The 20,050-nt window shown below is 49.3% G+C and overlaps 1 protein-coding gene across 4 annotated transcripts in view; it reads left to right on the top strand.

Annotated features, from left to right (window-relative positions):
* Positions 1-20,050, top strand: part of LOC138658052 (myosin-IIIb-like) — a 167,235-nt gene that overhangs the window by 48,064 nt on the left and 99,121 nt on the right. For 3 of the 4 annotated variants that reach the window (XM_069745634.1, XM_069745625.1, XM_069745629.1), the window contains exons 2-5: positions 8,100-8,165; positions 8,837-8,958; positions 10,773-10,875; positions 11,812-11,914. The exons of the other annotated variant lie outside the window; for it this stretch is intronic. In XM_069745634.1, the coding sequence (XP_069601735.1) occupies positions 11,854-11,914 (61 nt within the window). In that variant the 5' untranslated portion in view covers positions 8,100-8,165; positions 8,837-8,958; positions 10,773-10,875; positions 11,812-11,853. The remainder of the gene's footprint in view (positions 1-8,099; positions 8,166-8,836; positions 8,959-10,772; positions 10,876-11,811; positions 11,915-20,050) is intronic. 4 annotated transcript variants of the gene reach the window in all.

Raw genomic sequence — 20,050 nt, 5'->3', positions numbered from 1 at the left:
GGGCCTATCCTGTGAGCACGTTCTACTCTGCATTTATATGGTAATCCCAATTCCTTTGGCAATTCCACCTCACAGATGTCATTTAGCTGCTGTGTATTTATTGACTCTGGGAGACCTATTAATTTCAGGTTATTTCTGCGGGACCTGTTTTCCAGATCCTCTAGTTTATCCATAGTGTATGAGGACTGTTTCTTTAAATCATTAACTTGTTTCTCTAGCTGATTAACTTTGTCTTCAGCCTCAGATATCCTTTGCTCTGCCTCTTGTAATTGCTTTTCCTGGTGAATCACCTTATTCTGCAGATCCTTAGTGGTAGCTTGTATCATGTCAGCTACAGCCTGTTTAAAGTCCTCAGCCAGATAAAGTGCCATTTCTTTTGCCAACTGCTTAAAGTTTAGTGGGCTATGGGCCTGTAGCTGCTTTTCTAATGTGTCTCCCAGCTCTGCAGTGTTTTGTTGGCTATAGCTCTCTTCTATCGCTGGGGACTCTTTCCCCTGTTCTATCTCTCCCAGCATCTGACCTGTCTGTGACTCCGCCGCCATTGTCTCTTTCCCGCTCTGTAGGTCTCCTCCGTTCTCTTCATCCTCCTGCTCTTTCCCCGTGCCTCTGATAACAAAGCGGTCCATGTTGTGACAGCTTTACGATCCGTCCTGAGACTGCCCCGATGTCTGGTTTGTGTCAGGGCTCTGTGTAATTGCAAGATTGCTGCGCAGGTAACAGGAGCTCCTTCACACACGTCTGCACATGGCGGCGCCGGAACCGGAAGTCCCCTCCCTTTTATCACCTTGATGGTGGGGGGTGGCTTATCAGTGTCTAGACATTGTTATCTTAAATGAAACGCATGCGTTCAAAAACGCAACAAAACGCATGTGCTAAACGCATGCGTTTACATAGACACCAATACCTCTAGAAATTACTACATGTTGCATTTCCGCAACAAAACGCAAGCACAGAAACGACGCACGCGGCCAAACGCGTACAAAAAAAAGCATGCGTTTTTAATGTTAAATATAAGGAAAAAAACGCATGCGTTTTTTTGCGCTAAAACGCAGCGGCAAAAAACGCAAATGTGAAACCAGCCTTACACTGATACCTGTGATCAGGATTGTGCTCCGTGACTATAGGCAGTGTCAGGTCGGCGCCGTTATACTGATTACACTGATACCTGTGATCAGGATTGTGCTCAGTGACTACAGTGTCAGGTCGGTGCCGTTATACTGATTACACTGATACCTGTGATCAGGATTGTGCTCAGTGACTACAGACAGTGTCAGGTCGGTGCCGTTATACTGATTACACTGATACCTGTGATCAGGATTGTGCTCAGTGACTACAGTGTCAGGTCGGTACTGTTATACTGATTACACTGATACCTGTGATCAGGATTGTGCTCAGTGACTACAGTGTCAGGTCGGTACTGTTATACTGATTACACTGATACCTGTGATCAGGATTGTGCTCAGTGACTACAGACAGTGTCAGGTCGGTGCCGTTATACTGATTACACTGATACCTGTGATCAGGATTGTGCTCAGTGACTACAGGCAGTGTCAGGTCGGTGCTGTTATACTGATTACACTGATACCTGTGATCAGGATTGTGCTCAGTGACTACACAGTGTCAGGTCGGCGCCGTGACACGGATTACACGGATACCTGCTGCTGAAATCCGACTTGTGGTTGTAATCTACCGTATATTTTCAATTTTGAGTTAATGATTTGCTTTTGCTCTGAGGTGGCCTGTGGGCGGGCCTTTGGGGGGTGATGTGGGCAGTTCTTCATGAGTAGGGGGTTGGACCAGATGACCCAGGAGGTCCCTTCCAACTCTACCATTCTATGATCCTATGTGGTGCTTTGATTAGGTATTCACCTGTATGGCTTCTGATAGATCACTGATTCCTCACTGCCCCGCCCCCTAGCTTATATTATGAATATAAGATGTGTATCTTGGGGGGAAAAAATCCCCTTCTGCAGCCTGATCGCATGTGTAATGTGCATAAAATTCATTTGTTTGAGGTCATCCTGAAATTCATAGAAAACTATGTTTGAAAATGGCGCCGGCAGCGCCTGTGCAGTAGCAGCTATCAGTTATCAAATAGCTGCCACTGCGCCTGCGCCTGCGCCCGCCTGCAGTAGATTTTTTTTTTTCCCCAAGATAAATATCTAACATTCATTATGTAGCAAAACTTACAAAAGACAAAATGAGCAGAAACCCTGCTGTAACTAAATAATTAAAAAGCAAAAGTGCATTTAAATAACTCGGGGTTCTTAGTACTGTTTTTGATCAAAAATAGCATAAAAGCCGTCCCACCACAACAAGGTGACTCTGATAGGGACGGAACCTACACTGTCTAATATTAACAACCTTACCATGTGTCAATGTAGACCTCAGTGTGAATAAGGGCAAACAAAAAGACTGGGCCCAACCAGTGAACACCAGTCTGGGGAAGCCTTTAAATGTGATTTCCAGCTTTATGGCCAATGTGAACATGCGTTTTTGGCGCTACGTGCATACCAACTGAAAAAAACACAAAAATTGAGCTTAGATTCTTTGTATTTTTGCATTCTGTGCAAGCCAAGGTGTGGCCTCCCTCTCCTGAGCTGGAAATTACATTTAAAGGCTTCATAGACTGGTGTCCACTGGTTGGGACCCTGTCCTTTTATCTGTCCTTTATCACACACTGAGGTCAATACATCCTCAGCCACTCTATACACCCCAACCCTCCAACACCATACCATCCAACCTTGTATACGCCCCAACCCTCCAACACTATACCACCCAACCTTCTATACACCCCAACCCTTCAACACCATACCACCCAACCTTCTATACGCCCCAACCCTCCAACACCATACCACCCAACCTTCTATACGCCCCAACCCTCCAACACTATACCACCCAACCTTCTATACACCCCAACCCTCCAACACCATACCACCCAACCTTCTATACAACCCAACCCTCCAACACCATACCACCCAACCTTCTATACGCCCCAACCCTCCAACACCATACCACCCAACCTTCTATACGCCCCAACCCTCCAACACTATACCACCCAACCTTCTATACGCCCCAACCCTCCAACACCATACCACCCAACCTTCTATACACCCCAACCCTCCAACACCATACCACCCAACCTTCTATACACCCCAACCCTCCAACACCATACCACCCAACCTTCTATAAGCCCCAACCCTCCAACACTATACCACCCGACCCTCTATACACCCCAACCCTCCATCACTATACCACCCAACCTTCTATACACCCCAACCCTCCAACACTATACCAGCCGACCCTCTATACACCCCAACCCTCCAACACCATACCACCCAACCTTCTATACACCCCAACCCTCCAACACCATACCACCCAACCTTCTATACGCCCCAACCCTCCAACACTATACCACCCAACCTTCTATACACCCCAACCCTCCAACACCATACCACCCAACCTTCTATACACCCCAACCCTCCAACACCATACCACCCAACCTTCTATACGCCCCAACCCTCCAACACCATACCACCCAACCTTCTATACGCCCCAACCCTCCAACACCATACCACCCAACCTTCTATAAGCCCCAACCCTCCAACACTATACCACCCAACCTTCTATACGCCCCAACCCTCCAACACCATACCACCCAACCTTCTATACGCCCCAACCCTTCAACACCATACCACCCGACCCTCTATACACCCCAACCCTTCAACACCATACCACCCGACCCTCTACACACCCCAACCCTCCAACACCATACCACACCACCCGACCCTCTATATACACACCAACCCTCCAACACCATAGCACCCAACCCTCCAACACCATACCACCCGACCTTCTATACACCCCAACCCTTCAACACCATACCACCCAACCTTCTATACACCCCAACCCTCCAACACCATACCACACCACCCGACCCTCTATATACACACCAACCCTCCAACACCATAGCACCCAACCCTCCAACACCATACCACCCGACCCTCTATACACCCCAACCCTTCAACACCATACCACCCGACCCTCTATACACCCCAACCCTCCAACACCATACCACCCGACCCTCTATACACCCCAACCCTCCAACACCATACCACCCAACCTTCTATACACCCCAACCCTTCAACACCATACCACCCGACCCTCTATACACCCCAACCCTTCAACACCATACCACCCGACCCTCTATACACCCCAACCCTTCAACACCATACCACACCACCCGACCCTGTATACACACCAACCCTCAAACACCATACCACCCGACCCTCTCTACACCCCAACCCTTCAACACCATACCACCCGACCCTCTATACACTCCAACCCTTCAACACTATACCACCCGACCCTCATACCCTTCTCTATAAAACCTGACCCTCTCTACACCTCGACTCTGCCCATCTGTATACCCTTAACCCCTATGTATACTCCTCAACCCTCTATACACCCCGACCTCCCACCACTTTACCACTAGATGCTCGTTCACCCCCACTATATACCTCCGCTCTTTATACACCCTGACCTTCTTTCCCTCTTTATAGACCCTCACCCTCTATACACCCTGTCGGGAATATTATGTATTTGATTGACTGTTATCACGCACACTGAGCTCTGCTACATCAAAGAGCTCAGTACAGACATACGCTGCAGATTCGAACCCCCTTTTCTCCCCCACTGCATTCGCTGATATAAAAAACAAATCCCTATTGCAGACACACGCTGTGGGCTCTCTGACCCCCCCCCCCTCTTTAGCTGCATAGGAAATTGTCTTCTCACTACACACTCTGTGCAACTTGATACCAATGTGCAGCAGCCCCCACTGAGTAGTTTATGGCATTAAGCTGGGAAAGGCAGCTATAATACCATGTGCTCTTTTGTTCCTGTAGAAACTTAATAGTAAGGCATAACTCGACCCCAATTAGTGACAGATATGAAAGTTATATATATTTGGTATGGGCAACCATAGGGCTACACGCTGATGCATTTTCTAGGCGCAGCGCCTAGCAGGGACCAAGAGACGGATTGCTGCTTAAAGGAACCCCCATGACCTGGTGATCATCATGATCATTTTGTCTTTCTTCTTCGAGGTTCATACTCCAATATATGTATAAAAATAGCTTTTCATAATTTTAAGAAAGGGGAGTATTCAGCCTCTTAGTGAGGTCACCACAGGGGGGAGTGCCTTGGTTTTGGGCACAGGGATAAGTGAGTGAGACTTCCTTCTTTGTCCAAGGAATGAGATGAGTCCGATCTGTCATGCACTGGAATATATGCTCTTCCCCCGAACTGCATGGCCAGCCATGATATGAAAGAACCGGAAGTTGATTTTCACCGTTAATCCCTGTTTATTTGCAATTGTCTGTACATACAATACTTGTCTTCTTTTATAATATCCTTTTACCCTTTTGTAAACACTGTCTACCTTTTTGGAGTAAAATATATAAAATTACCAGCTTCGTTTCTCTTTGCTCTATAACGTACTGTCACGTCCTCTGAAGTGAATTATGTTACTAAGTGGGTTGGCTCTGGACCCATTATTAATTAAGAAATCATAGCTGGTGGCAGCAGAAATTGTTCTGCGCTTTTGAGGAAACTGGCAGCGACGGACGGCGTTGATATTTAATGTTCCCGCCTGAGTGGGATTAGTTATATCGCCTTGCTGCAGTGTGCCCATTAGCCAGTACATAGTAAGGCAGCCTTTCTGGCAACTAATTATCCTAGGTGCAGTACCCTGTCTGACCTGAGGGTAATAATATAATCTTTATTTTTTTATATAGTGCTAACATATTCCGCAGCGCTTTTACAGATTTGCACACATTATCAGTAAGGGCAAGGGTGACGCCAGAGAGCTGCAAGTTCCAAACCGGAAGTGGGATATAGATAAATCCCCTTCAGAAAAGAACCAGGGGCAACCAAACAGCCCCGGTTCATGACAAATTGGTGTGAGTGGTGGGGATGATAAAGGTATCCTCCCGTGATTCGTGACACCCCCCCGACCCTCTATATACCTTAGGCCTCACTATATACTCTGACCCTCTATATACCCTCGATCCCCAAACCTTCAGCACTATACCACCCGACCCTCATCCCCCTCACTATATACTGGACCTTCCACCAATATATACGCTGACCCTCATCCCCCTCCGTTATGTACCCCGACCCTCATCCCTTCCGTTATATAACCCAACCCTCATCCCTTCCGTTATGTACCCCGACCCTCATCCCTTCCGTTATGTACCCCAACCCTCATCCCTTCCGTTATGTACCCCGACCCTCATCCCTTCCGTTATGTACCCCAACCCTCATCCCCTCCGTTATATACGCCGACACTCATCCCCTCCGTTATATACCCCGACCCACATCCCCTCCGTTATATACGCCGACACTCATCCCCTCCGTTATGTACCCCGACCCTCATCCCTTCCATTATATACCCCAACCCTCATCCCCTCCGTTATGTACCCCGACCCTCATCCCCTCCGTTATGTACCCCGACCCTCATCCCTTCCGTTATGTACCCCGACCCTCATCCCCTCCGTTATATACCCCGACCCACATCCCCTCCATTATGTACCCCAACCCTAATCCCCTCCGTTATATACGCCGACCCTCATCCCTTCCATTATGTACCCCGACCCTCATCCCCTCCATTGTGTACCCCAACCCTCATCCCCTCCATTGTGTACCCCAACCCTCATCCCTTCCGTTATGTACCCCGACCCTCATCCCCTCCGTTATATACGCCGACACTCATCCCCTCCGTTATGTACCCCGACCCACATCCCTTCCATTATATACCCCAACCCTCATCCCTTCCATTATGTACCCCGACCCTCATCCCCTCCGTTATGTACCCCGACCCTCATCCCCTCCGTTATATACCCCGACCCTCATCCCCTCCGTTATGTACCCCGACCTTCATCCCCTCCATTATGTACCCCAACCCTAATCCCCTCCGTTATATACGCCGACACTCATCCCCTCCGTTATATACGCCGACCCTCATCCCTTCCATTATGTACCCCAACCCTCATCCCCTCCATTGTGTACCCCAACCCTCATCCCTTCCGTTATGTACCCCGACCCTCATCCCCTCCATTATATACCCCGACCCTCATCCCCTCCGTTATGTACCCCGACCCTCATCCCTTCCATTATATACCCCAACCCTCATCCCTTCCATTATGTACCCCGACCCTCATCCCCTCCGTTATGTACCCCGACCCTCATCCCCTCCGTTATGTACCCCGACCCTCATCCCTTCCATTATATACCCCAACCCTCATCCCTTCCATTATATACCCCGACCCTCATCCCCTCCGTTATGTACCCCGACCCTCATCCCCTCCATTATGTACCCCAACCCTAATCCCCTCCGTTATATACGCCGACACTCATCCCCTCCGTTATATACGCCGACCCTCATCCCTTCCATTATGTACCCCAACCCTCATCCCCTCCATTGTGTACCCCAACCCTCATCCCTTCCGTTATGTACCCCGACCCTAATCCCCTCCGTTATATACGCCGACCCTCATCCCTTCCATTATGTACCCCAACCCTCATCCCCTCCATTGTGTACCCCAACCCTCATCCCTTCCGTTATGTACCCCGACCCTCATCCCCTCCGTTATATACGCCGACCCTCATCCCCTCCGTTATATACGCCGACCCTCATCCCCTCCGTTATATACGCCGACACTCATCCCCTCCGTTATGTACCCCGACCCTCATCCCTTCCATTATATACCCCAACCCTCATCCCTTCCATTATGTACCCCGACCCTCATCCCCTCCGTTATGTACCCCGACCCTCATCCCCTCCATTATGTACCCCAACCCTAATCCCCTCCGTTATATACGCCGACACTCATCCCCTCCGTTATATACGCCGACCCTCATCCCTTCCATTATGTACCCCAACCCTCATCCCCTCCATTGTGTACCCCAACCCTTATCCCCTCCGTTATGTACCCCGACCTTCTTCTTGCCCCTACACACCGTACCTCTCCTGGGATGCCACTGGACACACCAATGATGTCGCCCCCACCTCTAATTTCCCCTTTCTCTCTCCACAGACCTACATCGGGGACATCCTGATCGCAGTTAACCCTTTGCAGCCGCTCCCTTGCTATGGACCGGAGGTGACTCTTACTAGATTGAAGTTCTTATACAGAACGTGGGGCCCTTGTGGCCCCTATGTAGGTGTGCATGCCATGCTGCCTGGGGAGACGAGGTGTACACCACCCAGTGATCACCCTGCCCATCTGGGGAGCAGCACCATAACTGATGTTACAGCAGAATAGTGAGTGCAGCTCTGGAGGATGAGACCTGTTGTAACAGCAGAATAGTGACTGCAGCCCTGGAGGTGACTGGAGGATAAGACACAATGTAACAGCAGAATAGTGACTGCAGCCCTGGAGGTGACTGGAGGATAAGACACAATGTAACAGCAGAATAGTGAGTGCAGCTCTGGAGGATAAGACATGATGTAACAGCAGAATAGTGAGTGCAGCTCTGGAGGTGATTGGAGGATAAGACACGATGTAACAGCAGAATAGTGAGCGCAGCTCTGGAGGTGACTGGAGGATAAGACACGATGTAACAGCAGAATAGGGAGTGCAGCTCTGGGGGTGACTGGAGGATAGGACATGATGTAACAGCAGAATAGGTAGTGCAGCTCTGGAGGTGACTGGAGAACATGATATGTGTTGATCCTGTGGGAGCTGAGTACAGTATTTGGGTGGTGTTTCTGGCAGGAAGCCCAGGCAGCAGCTTTGTGTGTGAGTGGAGTCTGACTGGTTGCTCTCCGCAGGTGTCGGCCGTGTACAGCTCCCGCTCGCTCCGGCTTCTGCCTGCTCACATATTCGCGGTGGCTGATCGCGCCTACAATGAGCTGCAGACGACGCCCTCCAGGAGCCAGTGCATTGTGATCAGGTGACGGCCGCTCTATAGGGGCCTGTGGGGGCGCTGCGGAGGTGGGGACATATATCAGAGGGGCCTGTGGGGGCGCTGCAGAGGTGGTGACATATATCAGAGGGGCCTGTGGGGGCGCCTCGGAGGTGGTGCCATATATCAGAGGGGCCTGTGGGGGCGCTGCGGGGGTGGTGCCATATATCAGAGGGGCCTGTGGGGGTGCTGCGGAGGTGGTGCCATATATCAGAGGGGCCTGTGGGGGCGCTGCGGAGGTGGTGACATATATCAGAGGGGCCTGTGGGGGCGCTGCGGGGGTGGTGCCATATATCAGAGGGGCCTGTGTGGGCGCTGCGGAGGTGGTGACATATATCAGAGGGGCCTGTGGGGGCGCTGCGGAGGTGGTGCCATATATCAGAGGGGCCTGTGGGGGCGCTGCGGAGGAGCTGAACTGTCCAGTGCCAGGCAGTGATACTACAGGGTGGAGATGGTGTCATATTTCAGAGGGGCCTGGACACTGGAGGGTGGGGGTGCAAATAGGGCCGGCGTTATGGGAGAAGGTGTGGAAGGGGCAGTATACTGAGGGATAAGCGGTGGGGCACTGTATATTGGGCGGACAAGTGGTGGGGCACTGTATATTGGGGGGACAAGCGGTGGGGCACTGTATATTGGGGGATAAGCGGTGGGGCACTGTATATTGGGGGATAAGCGGTGGGGCACTGTATATTGGGGGATAAGCGGTGGGGCACTGTATATTGGGGGGATAAGCGGTGGGGCACTGTATATTGGGGGATAAGCGGTGGGGCACTGTATATTGGGGGATAAGCGGTGGGGCACTGTATATTGGGGGGATAAGCGGTGGGGCACTGTATATTGGGGGGATAAGCGGTATGGCACTGTATATTGGGGGGATAAGCGGTGGGGCACTGTATATAGGGGATAAGCGGAGGGGCATTGTATATTGGGGATAAGCGGTGGGGCACTGTATATGGGGGGATAAGTGGTGGGGCACTGTATATTGGGGGATAAGCGGTGGGGCACTGTATATGGGGGGGATAAGTGGTGGTACAGTGTATATTGGGGATAGGTGGTGGGGCACTGTATATGGGGATGAGTGGTGGGGCACTTATATGGGGGGGATAAGCGGTGGGCACTGTATATTGGGGATAAGCGGAGGGGCATTGTATATTGGGGATAAGCGGTGGGGCACTGTATATGGGGGGATAAGTGGTGGGGCACTGTATATTGGGGGATAAGCGGTGGGGCACTGTATATGGGGGGATAAGTGGTGGTACAGTGTATATTGGGGATAGGTGGTGGGGCACTGTATATGGGGGGATGAGTGGTGGGGCACTGTATATGGGGGGGATAAGCGGTGGGGCACTGTATATTGGGGGGATAAGCGGTGGGGCACTGTATATGGGGGGAAAAGCGGTGGGACACTGTATATGGGGGGGGATAAGTGGTGGTACAGTGTATATTGGGGATAGGTGGTGGGGCACTGTATATGGGGGGGATGAGTGGTGGTGCAGTGTATATGGGGGGATGAGTGGTGGTGCAGTGTATATGGGGGGATGAGTGGTGGGGCACTGTATATTGGGGATAGGTGGTGGTGCAGTGTATATTGGGGATAGGTGGTGGGGCACTGTATATGGGGGGGATAAGTGGTGGTACAGTGTATATTGGGGATAGGTGGTGGGGCACTGTATATGGGGGGATGAGTGGTGGGGCACTGTATACCGGGTGCAGACCTCCCAGCCTCGGGCAGCCAGTACATGGCGGCATTGGTCCGGGGTCTGGAACATCTGTCTCACTGGTGATGATTTCTCTTCTTGCAGCGGTGACAGTGGAGCCGGGAAAACCGAGAGCACAAAACTGCTGTTGAGACACCTGGTGTGGAGGAGCCGAGGGAACAAGCAGCTGAGCCAGCAGATTCTGCAGGTGAGGGAGCAGAGGGCAGAGATAAGGAGGAGGCAGAGGCACAGCGAGGTCACCCAACGCCCCTGAGCTGGGGGAGGGGGGTCGTCAGGCTGAGCTGGGGGGGGGGATCACCGGGCTCCTCTGAGCTGGCAGAGGAGAGGGGGGTCGCCAGTGTCCTCTGAGCTGGCGGAGGGGAGGGGGTCACTGGGCTCCTCTGAGGTGGCGGAGGGGAGGAGGGTCGCCGGGCTCCTCTGAGGTGGTGAGGGGGTTTCGACAGGCTCCTCTGAGTTGGTGTTGGGGGATAGGTGGCTGGGCTTCTCTTAGCTGGTGAGGGGGAGCGGTCTCGCCGGGCTCCTCTGAGGTGGGGGAGGGGAGAAGGTTCACCGGGCTCCTCTGAGCTGTCGGAGAGGAGGGGTCTCGCCGGGCTCCTCTAAGCTGGCGGAGGGGAGGGGGGTTCACCGAGCTACTCTGAGGTGGCGGAGGGGAGGGGGGTCGCCGGGCTCCTCTGAGGTGGCGGAGGGGGGTCGCCGGGCTCCTCTGAGCTGTCGGAGGGGAGGGGTCTCGCTGTCTCCTCTGAGCTGGCGGGGGGTCGCCAGGCTCTTCTGAGCTGGAGGTGTGGGATGGGTTGCCAGGCTCCTCCTAGCTGGCGGGGGGGGGGGGGGGGAGTCGCTGGACTCCACTGATCTGGCAGAGTGGGGAGATCCTCATGTTTGCATAGCTGAGGGTTTGTTATAGTCACTGACATCAGAGGCTGGGCCTTTATGGGGTGGGGTCTTTGAAAGACATCGCAGGGTGGGGCTAATGTGTTATCATATTTATGATCAGAGCATAGACTCCTTTTCTGTCCCCCAATCCTCAGGTATTGCCCTCTGGTATCAGCTCTATATATAGGGAAAGAAAGGAGTATAGACTGAGCCCGGTCCATGTGTCCTGGTGACTCCTCCGTTATTTCCACAGGTGAATCCATTACTGGAGGCGTTCGGAAACGCAGAAACTGGGATGAACCAGAACAGCAGTCGCTTCGGAAAATATGTCCAACTGCGCTTCAGTGATGGATGTGGTGAGTGATAATGGAGGACATCATGTATCATACTCTAGAGCTGCACTCACTATTCTGCTGGTGCAGTCACTGTGTACATACATTACATTACTGATTCTGAGTTACATCCTTGTCATGAAAACACTTTTTTTAGTCATGCACTTTCAGCTCTCTGGCACCCCCCTTACCCTCAGGTCAGTTAGTGAACATCACCTAGGATACGTAGTCACTGGAGAGGCTGCCCTGTCACATGCTGGTTATCGTGGCACTCTGCAGTGAGGGCAGAATATATATCACCAGGCTGGGGACACACACAAACCTCTGTCCGTCACTGCCAGGATCCCCCAATAACACCAGAATGGTATGCTGCCACCAGTTCCTCGTTAGATATAAGCCCGATCCGCTATTGGGTCAGAAACCAACCCCAGGTAGTGTGAATTTGCATGGAGTAAGTGTCGATGCGATCATAGAACAAAAAGAACGAAGCTAGCAAATTTACAATTTTACTCCAGAAAAAAATGGCAGTGTTTACAAAAGATATTAAAAAAGAGACAAAATATAAATATGTACAAACAGTTATAAAATTAAAGGGAAAAAGGTACAAAATTTACTAAATCTCAGTCACAGGTATGATGTGTTGATAAAGAGGAGGAGAGTTCCCTAAGGAATGATTCAGCACCCCAGCATGGTGTTAGCTGCTGTCTCTCCGGCTCTGAATGCCTCTCAAAATGGACGTTCCTGTTTTATTGTTTGGCCATAATTTAGGGACTCCCACCTTGCTGACCTCACATGTGGGCTGTTTCCTGGGAGGTACACCTATTTTGGAAAGTTTTCAAAAACTCCTTTTTTTCATATCTTTGGCCTGGAAGCGCACAGGTTGACGATAGTGGCATTATTTTTTCCCCTGTGATTTTTACCGTTCTTTAGAGCCCAAATACGGTATGTCTGTTATTTACTGGTGGGCAGAAATTAATTTCCCAGTTTCCCAATGGCCTAAATGCTGCAAAACGCTGCCATGTGTAGCCCCAATTGCCCAGATCCTGGAAATCTATTTTTCATGTTTCTAGGGTTAATTTGTGTTACTGAATTCTACTTTGAAGTACAATAACAAACTGTATTGTGTTACCGTGATAGCCAGAAAAATAGATGTGAATACTTTTCTTACCAATTATGACAAAAGTATTCTAGGAGTGATACCTTTATTGGCTAACCAGAAAATATGTTTGCAGCTTTCAGAGAACAGTGGCTCCTTCTTCAGGCAAGATTACAAATAGATTAATAAGAAACAAGCACAACATTTAAAGAATACTACAGCAGGACATTTGTTCAGGGGATGGTAGGTGTGATGCCTTCTGAAGATAAGCCAAGGAAATCAAATTAGGCGTTTTCTTACAAATGGAGAGACAGTGGGAATAATGTTCTTAGTTATCCTGAGTCCATCTGGTGGAGGTGTGATCTGTATCCATGTAGTGACGCATAAATCCAGGTGTTAAATTGAGTCCTAGTGGCAAAGAATTAAACATCTTCATTAGTTTGTATTCCCAAATTTTTCTTTCCCTGTGGTCCTTAAAATGACCTTTTAGTATTAAAAAAAATATTTAGAATTGAGAGTCCTCAGTGGTTGATACCTTTTTAATGGCTAACTGAAAAGATGGTAACAAATTGCAGCTTTCGAGACTACATATTAGTATTAAGACTTTTAAGTCTGTCATACAGTGTCCAGGTCCAGAGAAATGTTTTCCCACGGTGTGTCCATTTCATTCCTGATTGTTTGTCTGTGTAGATTCATCCTAGTTTGTAGTTTTTTTTTTCATGGTTTCCCCCATATAGAGACCTCCAGGGCACCTTGTACGTTTTGTCATGTCATCATGTTGGAGGATGTGCATGAGAAGGAATTTATGACCTTATAGTCCTGAATTGTGTTTGGTACACAGATTATACTTGGTAATATGATATAAATGTTGCATTTTTTATTGTTACATGGGAATGTGCCCGTCACTGGTGGTGATAAGAGGACACTTCTCTCCTACAAACAGCCCCCTAACTTAAGGAATCTGCTTGTCAAAAGTGGTAGTTCTGGGAATATGTCTTTCAATTTGTGATCTCTATGGAATATCGGTTGGAGATCCGCACCAATCTTCCTTAGGATGCCCATGTGGGGGTTGTATGTGGAGGTGCCCTGTTGTTGTCCCCTCTCGGTTTGTAATCCAGGAGGCTGTTTCTTGGGATCCTTGTAGCCCTGTGGATCTGCTCATCTATTACCAGTGGATGGGATCCTTGTTGTAGGAATGTGTTCCTCAGTGATCGCAGCTGTAGATCTGTCTTTGCTGTCTGAACAGATCCGAACATACCTCAGAGCTTGACTGTAGATGATGGATTTTTTTGTGTGTCTTGGATGAAAGCTGTTCCATCTGAGATAAGCCGGACGTCCGGTGGGCTTGTGGTAAATGGATGTCTGTATGGCATTGTCCTTGATGTATATGGTCATGTCCAGAAAATGTATTTGGGTCTTTGAAAAGTTGAGGGTGAGCTTGATGGTTGGGTGAAACTTGTTGAAGTTATTGTGGAAGGTGAGTAGATCATCTTTTGAGCCTGTCCAGATTATTAGCAGATCATCAATGTAGCGGAAGGTTTAACAGAACAAGATGACAAAAATTCTTCCTCTATTTTCGCCATAAATAAGTTAGCATATTGTGGGGACATTTTACTTCCCATGGCGCTGCCCATACACTGTTGGTATAAATTGTTCCCAAAAGAAAAATAGTTGTGATGGAGCACAAACCTGATAAATTGCAGTGTTGGTTCTGTGGCTAAATTGTTCCTTTGAAGAAAAATATTTACATGCTGCAATTCCATCCTTATGAGGAATGTTGGAATAGAGAGACTCTACATCCATGGTGGCTGGTAGAGTGTCCTCTGGAAGTTTGCCCAGCGCTGACAATCTGCAAAGAATATCTGTGGAGTCCTGGATATAGCTGGGTGTGCGCCTCGCCAAGGGTTTCAGAATGTTCTCCACCCAACCTGAGATCTTCTCAGTTAGAGTCCCAATGCCAGAGATGATAGGCCTCCCAGGATTACCTTCTTTATGTATGTTAGGCAACATGTAGAAGGTACCTGTTCGGGGATTGTCTGGTATTAGTTCCAGCAGTGAGGATGAAGTGGAATCAAATACCTTGATGATATGTGTTAGTTCCTCTGTGTATTTTTTGGTCGGATCTCCATGAAGTGGAGTGTGGTATTTTATATCCAAGAGTTGTCTGTTTGCTTCCTGGATGTAATCTGTCGTGTTCATGATGACTACAGCTCCTCCTTTGTCTGCTTTTCTGATGATGATATTGTTATTGTCTCTTAAGGATTGCATGGCTTTTCTTTCCTCCTTAGTGATATTTTGTGGCACTTTATGGTGTCTGTCCAAAATGTCAGATTTAACTTTTTTTACGGAAACAGTCAATGTAGTGATCCAGCGTTTGGTTGTGCCCAGGTTGGGGGGTCCTCTTTTTCTTTTTTGCTGTGTCGGTTACATTCTCTTGTGATGTGATATCTGGATGGTTATGAAAGAATTCTTTGAGAATTCCTCGATATCACTACAGAACGGAGCCGTATCCAGCTCTTTTGTAGGACAGAAGGTTAGTCCCTTTGATAGAACATGCATTTCTCCTGTGCTTGGCTCATATTGTGAGAGGTTTACAAAAGAGGACGAGGTATTATCATGATTCTGTAAATTGGGCTTACCTTCAGCTACATTGAGAGCTGCTTTCTTCCGGAGTCTGTCCAGTTTCTTTTTCTTATTGCTAATGAGGTGATGTTGTAAATTGTTGTAGAAATCCTGCAAGGTCTCTTTGATTAGACAAGAACCCGGTCCTTGTAGTCGGTCCTGTAGGTAATTTATCTCTTTATGGATGGTCCTCTTCTTGTGCTAGAAAAATCCAATTGGATGATTCCGCAGTGTCTCAGATGATCTGTAGCAAAGTTTCTGTGAAAAATGGGTATTGTAGGTAAACTTTGTTGGATTCCTTATCATGAGACCTTTAGGGATTAGGTTTTCCTTCTTGCATCTGGATAGAATGAAAATGTCGCTGTTCATTTATGCCAGTTTCTTCTGGAGGTTTTTCAAATCCATCTGTGATCGGTACATTGGGGTATCTTCCATTATCATGATGTACAATAACAAATTGTATTATGGTACCGTGTTAGCCAGAAAAATCGATGTGAATACTTTTCTGCCCAATGATGACAGAAGTATTCTAGGAGTGATACCTTTATTGGCTAACCAGAAAATATGTTTGCAGCTTTCAGAGCACAGTGGCTCCTTCTTCAGGCAAGATTACAGATAGATTAATAAGAAAAAAGCACAACATTTAAAGAATTCTGCAGTAGGACATTTGTTCAGGGCATGGTAGGTGTGATGCCTTCTAACGATAAGCCAAGGAAATCAAATTAGGCATTTTCTTACAAAAGGAGAGGCAGTCGCAATAATGTTCTTAGTTATCTGGAGTCCATCTGGTGGAGGTGTGAATGGTATCCATGTAGTGATGCATAAATCCAGGTGTTAAATTGAGTCCTAGTATTAAAGAATTTGTAAGAAAATGCCTAATTTGATTTCCTTGGCTTATCTTTAGAAGGCATCACACTTCCTACCCCCTGAACAAATGTCCTACTGTAGAATTCTTTAAATGTTGTGCTTTTTTCTTATTAATCTATTTGTAATCTTGCCTGAAAAAGGAGCCACTGTGCTCTGAAAGCTTGCAAACATATTATTTTCTGGTTAGCCAATAAAGGTATCACTCCTAGAATAGTTTTGTCATCATTGGGAAGAAAAGTATTCTCATCTGAATTCTACTTTGGTATTCTGCTCAGGAAACCAAGATTCTTGGTGGGAAAACACACTTAGCTCTGCTAGAGCTGGCATGCAATAAAACTGACCATTTGTTGGCAGGGTGGGGGGAGTGGAAATTCACAGAGGAAATAAGGTTTGAGGAGTAAGCTTGCAGGACTTGGTCCCACAGAATAATGGAAAATAATTCATGGCTTCTTCACACCTCCCCATTTTAGACTAAACTACGGAGGCAGGACTTCTTGGTACTCCTCCATGCGCATCTCAGCAGGCATTTCCTGTCGGGACAACCTGTCTGCATTGTCATGCTCGCTGCCCTTTCGGAGTTGAACGGTAATGTCGAACTGCTGGAGGGCGAGGCTCCAGCGTAGCAACCTTCCGTTGGTGCCGGACACGATGTGCAGCTAACTCTGGTTTGTGGTTGGTCATGACAGTGAAGATGTGCCCATACAAGTAGGGCTGCAAGCGTTGCAGGGCACAAACCATGGCCAGGCAGTCGTTCTCTATGGTGGAATACGCCGCTTCCCTCGGCAGGAGCTTCCTGCTTATGTACAACACTGGGTGCTCTTGGTTTCCCGAGTCAAACTGGCTGAGCACAGCAACGAGGCCAAACTCTCTGGCGTCCGTCTGTACTAAGAACAGCCGACAGCAGTCGACAGCCTTAGCACAGGGGAGCTGCTTAGGGCAGTCTTCAAAGCCTGAAAGGCCACCTCAGTCATTTGTCCAATCGACTGTATGGGGTAGGTTCCTCTTGGTGAGGTCCGTCAAGGGCTTCACAAGGCTATTATAGTTTTGTACAAAGCGCCTGTAGTACCCTGCAGTGCCCAAGAATTACATCACCTGCTTTTTGGTACTGGGGGTGGGCCAGGATGCAATAGCCTTTACTTTCCAGGCTCTGGCTTCAGAGTACCCCCATATACCCGATGCCCCAGGTAGTGGACCTCGCTCATGCCCATCTGGCCCTTTCCCAGTTTGATGGTCAAGCCTGCTTGGTGAATGCGCCCGAGCATCTGCTGCAGATGCTCGAGGTGATTCTCCCAGGTGGGACTGAAGATGGCAATGTCATCCAGGTATGCAACAGCGTACCTCTCCAGTCCCTGGTGCAGGTGGTTGACCATCTTCTGGAAGGTGGCAGGAGCATTCTTCATGCCAGAATGCCTGACTGTGGACTTGTATAATCTAAAAGGGGTGATAAAGGCGGACTCCTCCTGAGCCTCGGGGCTCCAGGGAATCTGCCAATATCACTGGCTCAGATCCATAATGGCTAGATATCAAGTGCTAGCTAACTGCTCAAGCAGCTCCTCGATGCATGGCATTGGGTGTACTTCGGAGGCCGTTAAGGCGTAGAACCCTCTAGTCCACAGAACCGGGTGGTCCGATCCTTCTTTGGCACCAGGACTACAGGTGAGGCCCATGCGCTCTTAGACCGTTTAATCACCCCCAACTTTAGCATCTCATCGATCTGGCGCATGACGTGCTACCCCTTGTCCGATATTTTTATAGGATGTCCACCAGATTGGGGTATGATTCCCAGTGTCCACTTCGTGGACCACTACCTGAGTCCTACCAGAACCAAAAACACATGGGCCACTTGCACAGCGAATAAGTCTGTAGAAACCTGTTCACACCACCAAAGAACTTGAAGACACAAAAGCGCACAGAGAGGTAAAAAAAACCAGGCATGTTGGTAAACACTTTATGGAAAGATTTTAGCGTTGCTCGCAGCTGCGACCGCTGATGTGTGGATAGCAAGGCGCTTCCACTTCCTCTATGGACCTGCTGGCCTTCGCTTGGGCCAGCATGTCCAGGAGGGTAGGAATTCCTCCCCATCCTTGGGCAGGTTGTAGACCGGTAGGACGCAGGCTCCACATTCTTGATGAGCCTTCATCATATTAACGTGGAAGGCCTTTCGCCTACCCCGAGCGTGGTCAAGAGTGACCACGTTGGTGACTGGGTTGAGCTGTTGGTATATGATATACGAGCCATCCCAGGCCGCCTGAAGCTTGTCTTTTGGTACGGGGACCAGCACCGACACCTGACCCACCTGGTAGGTTCACTGTCGGGCATTCTGGTTGTACCAATACTTCTGGTCAGCCTGGGCTTGCGCCATGTTGTCATGCATTAACTGCATCTTGTCATGAGGCGAATGATATACTCCACGAAGGACACTCCTGGAGGGTTTAGCCCCTCTTTCCAGGATTGCCTTCCAACCCAAGGGGTTCCCGGACACGCCTGCCGTACAGGAGCTCGAAGGGGGTGAACCCCGTCGAGACCTGCAGAACCTCCAGATAAGCAAATAGCAGGTGTGGGAGGTACTGCTCCCAGTTGTGTCCTTGGCTCTCAACCAGCATTTTTAGCATCTGTTTGAGGGTACTGTTGAAGCGCTCACACAAACCATTGATTTGGGAATGATACGCACTCGATACCAGACGCTTCACCTGCATCCTCTTACAGAGAGCCTCCATTAGGCGAGACATGAATTGAGATCCCTAGTCGGTAAGCATCTCCCTGGGAAATCCTACTCGAGAAAAGATGGCTAACAGGGCATCTGCCACCTTATCCGCCCTAATTGAGGACAGAGCCACTGCCTCCGGATACCGGGTAACATAGTCTACCATAGTAAGGATGAAACGCTTTCCAGATCTGCTGGGTATGACCAATGGTCCCACAATGTCCACCGCAATCCTGTGGCAGGGCTCCTCTATTACTGGCAAAGAGATCAGGGGAGCCTTGAGAGCAGGCCCTGGCTTTTCCACTCTGACACTTGATACAGGAACGAGAGTAGTTTGTCACATCTGTCCTCATTTTTGGCCAATACAAGTGGTGAGACAGCCAGGCCTTCGTTTTGGTGACCCCCAAGTGTCCAGCGAGTGGAATCTCATGGGCAATCCGTAACCGCTCATCCCTAAATTGGCAGGGTATGAACAGCTGTCTCTTCCTCAACCACTCCTGTTGGGGTTTACAGAGAACAGTCTCCCGGTACAACCTTCCTGCCTCCCATAATACCCTCTTCTTATCAGTCTCGGAGGTGGGCTTCTCAGCGAGGTTCCTCGATGTCTCCAGGCTAGCATCTGAGTGCAGAGCGGCCTGGAACTCCTGGCCGGAGGCAGCAAGAAGTAACATTAGGGTCCCGTCCTCGTAGGGACCCTTTGGGACCTACTCTGGGTCCATAACTGGTGGTTGTTCCTCTGGCTGAGGAGGGTCCAGAAGGCAGGGCGTTACTGGTGTTCTGACTGCAGGTGACAGCGGCTATATAGGCAGTCTACCTGGGGAATAACAGTCCCACCAGCATGCTCGGCTATGGGTACTACTTCCCCATCCTC

The sequence above is a fragment of the Ranitomeya imitator genome, chromosome 1 (assembly GCF_032444005.1).
Source record: "Ranitomeya imitator isolate aRanImi1 chromosome 1, aRanImi1.pri, whole genome shotgun sequence".
In the NCBI taxonomy this organism is placed as follows: domain Eukaryota; kingdom Metazoa; phylum Chordata; class Amphibia; order Anura; family Dendrobatidae; genus Ranitomeya; species Ranitomeya imitator.
The sequence above is the reverse complement of the archived record's forward strand: the minus strand, read 5'-3'. Positions and strand labels throughout refer to the sequence as shown.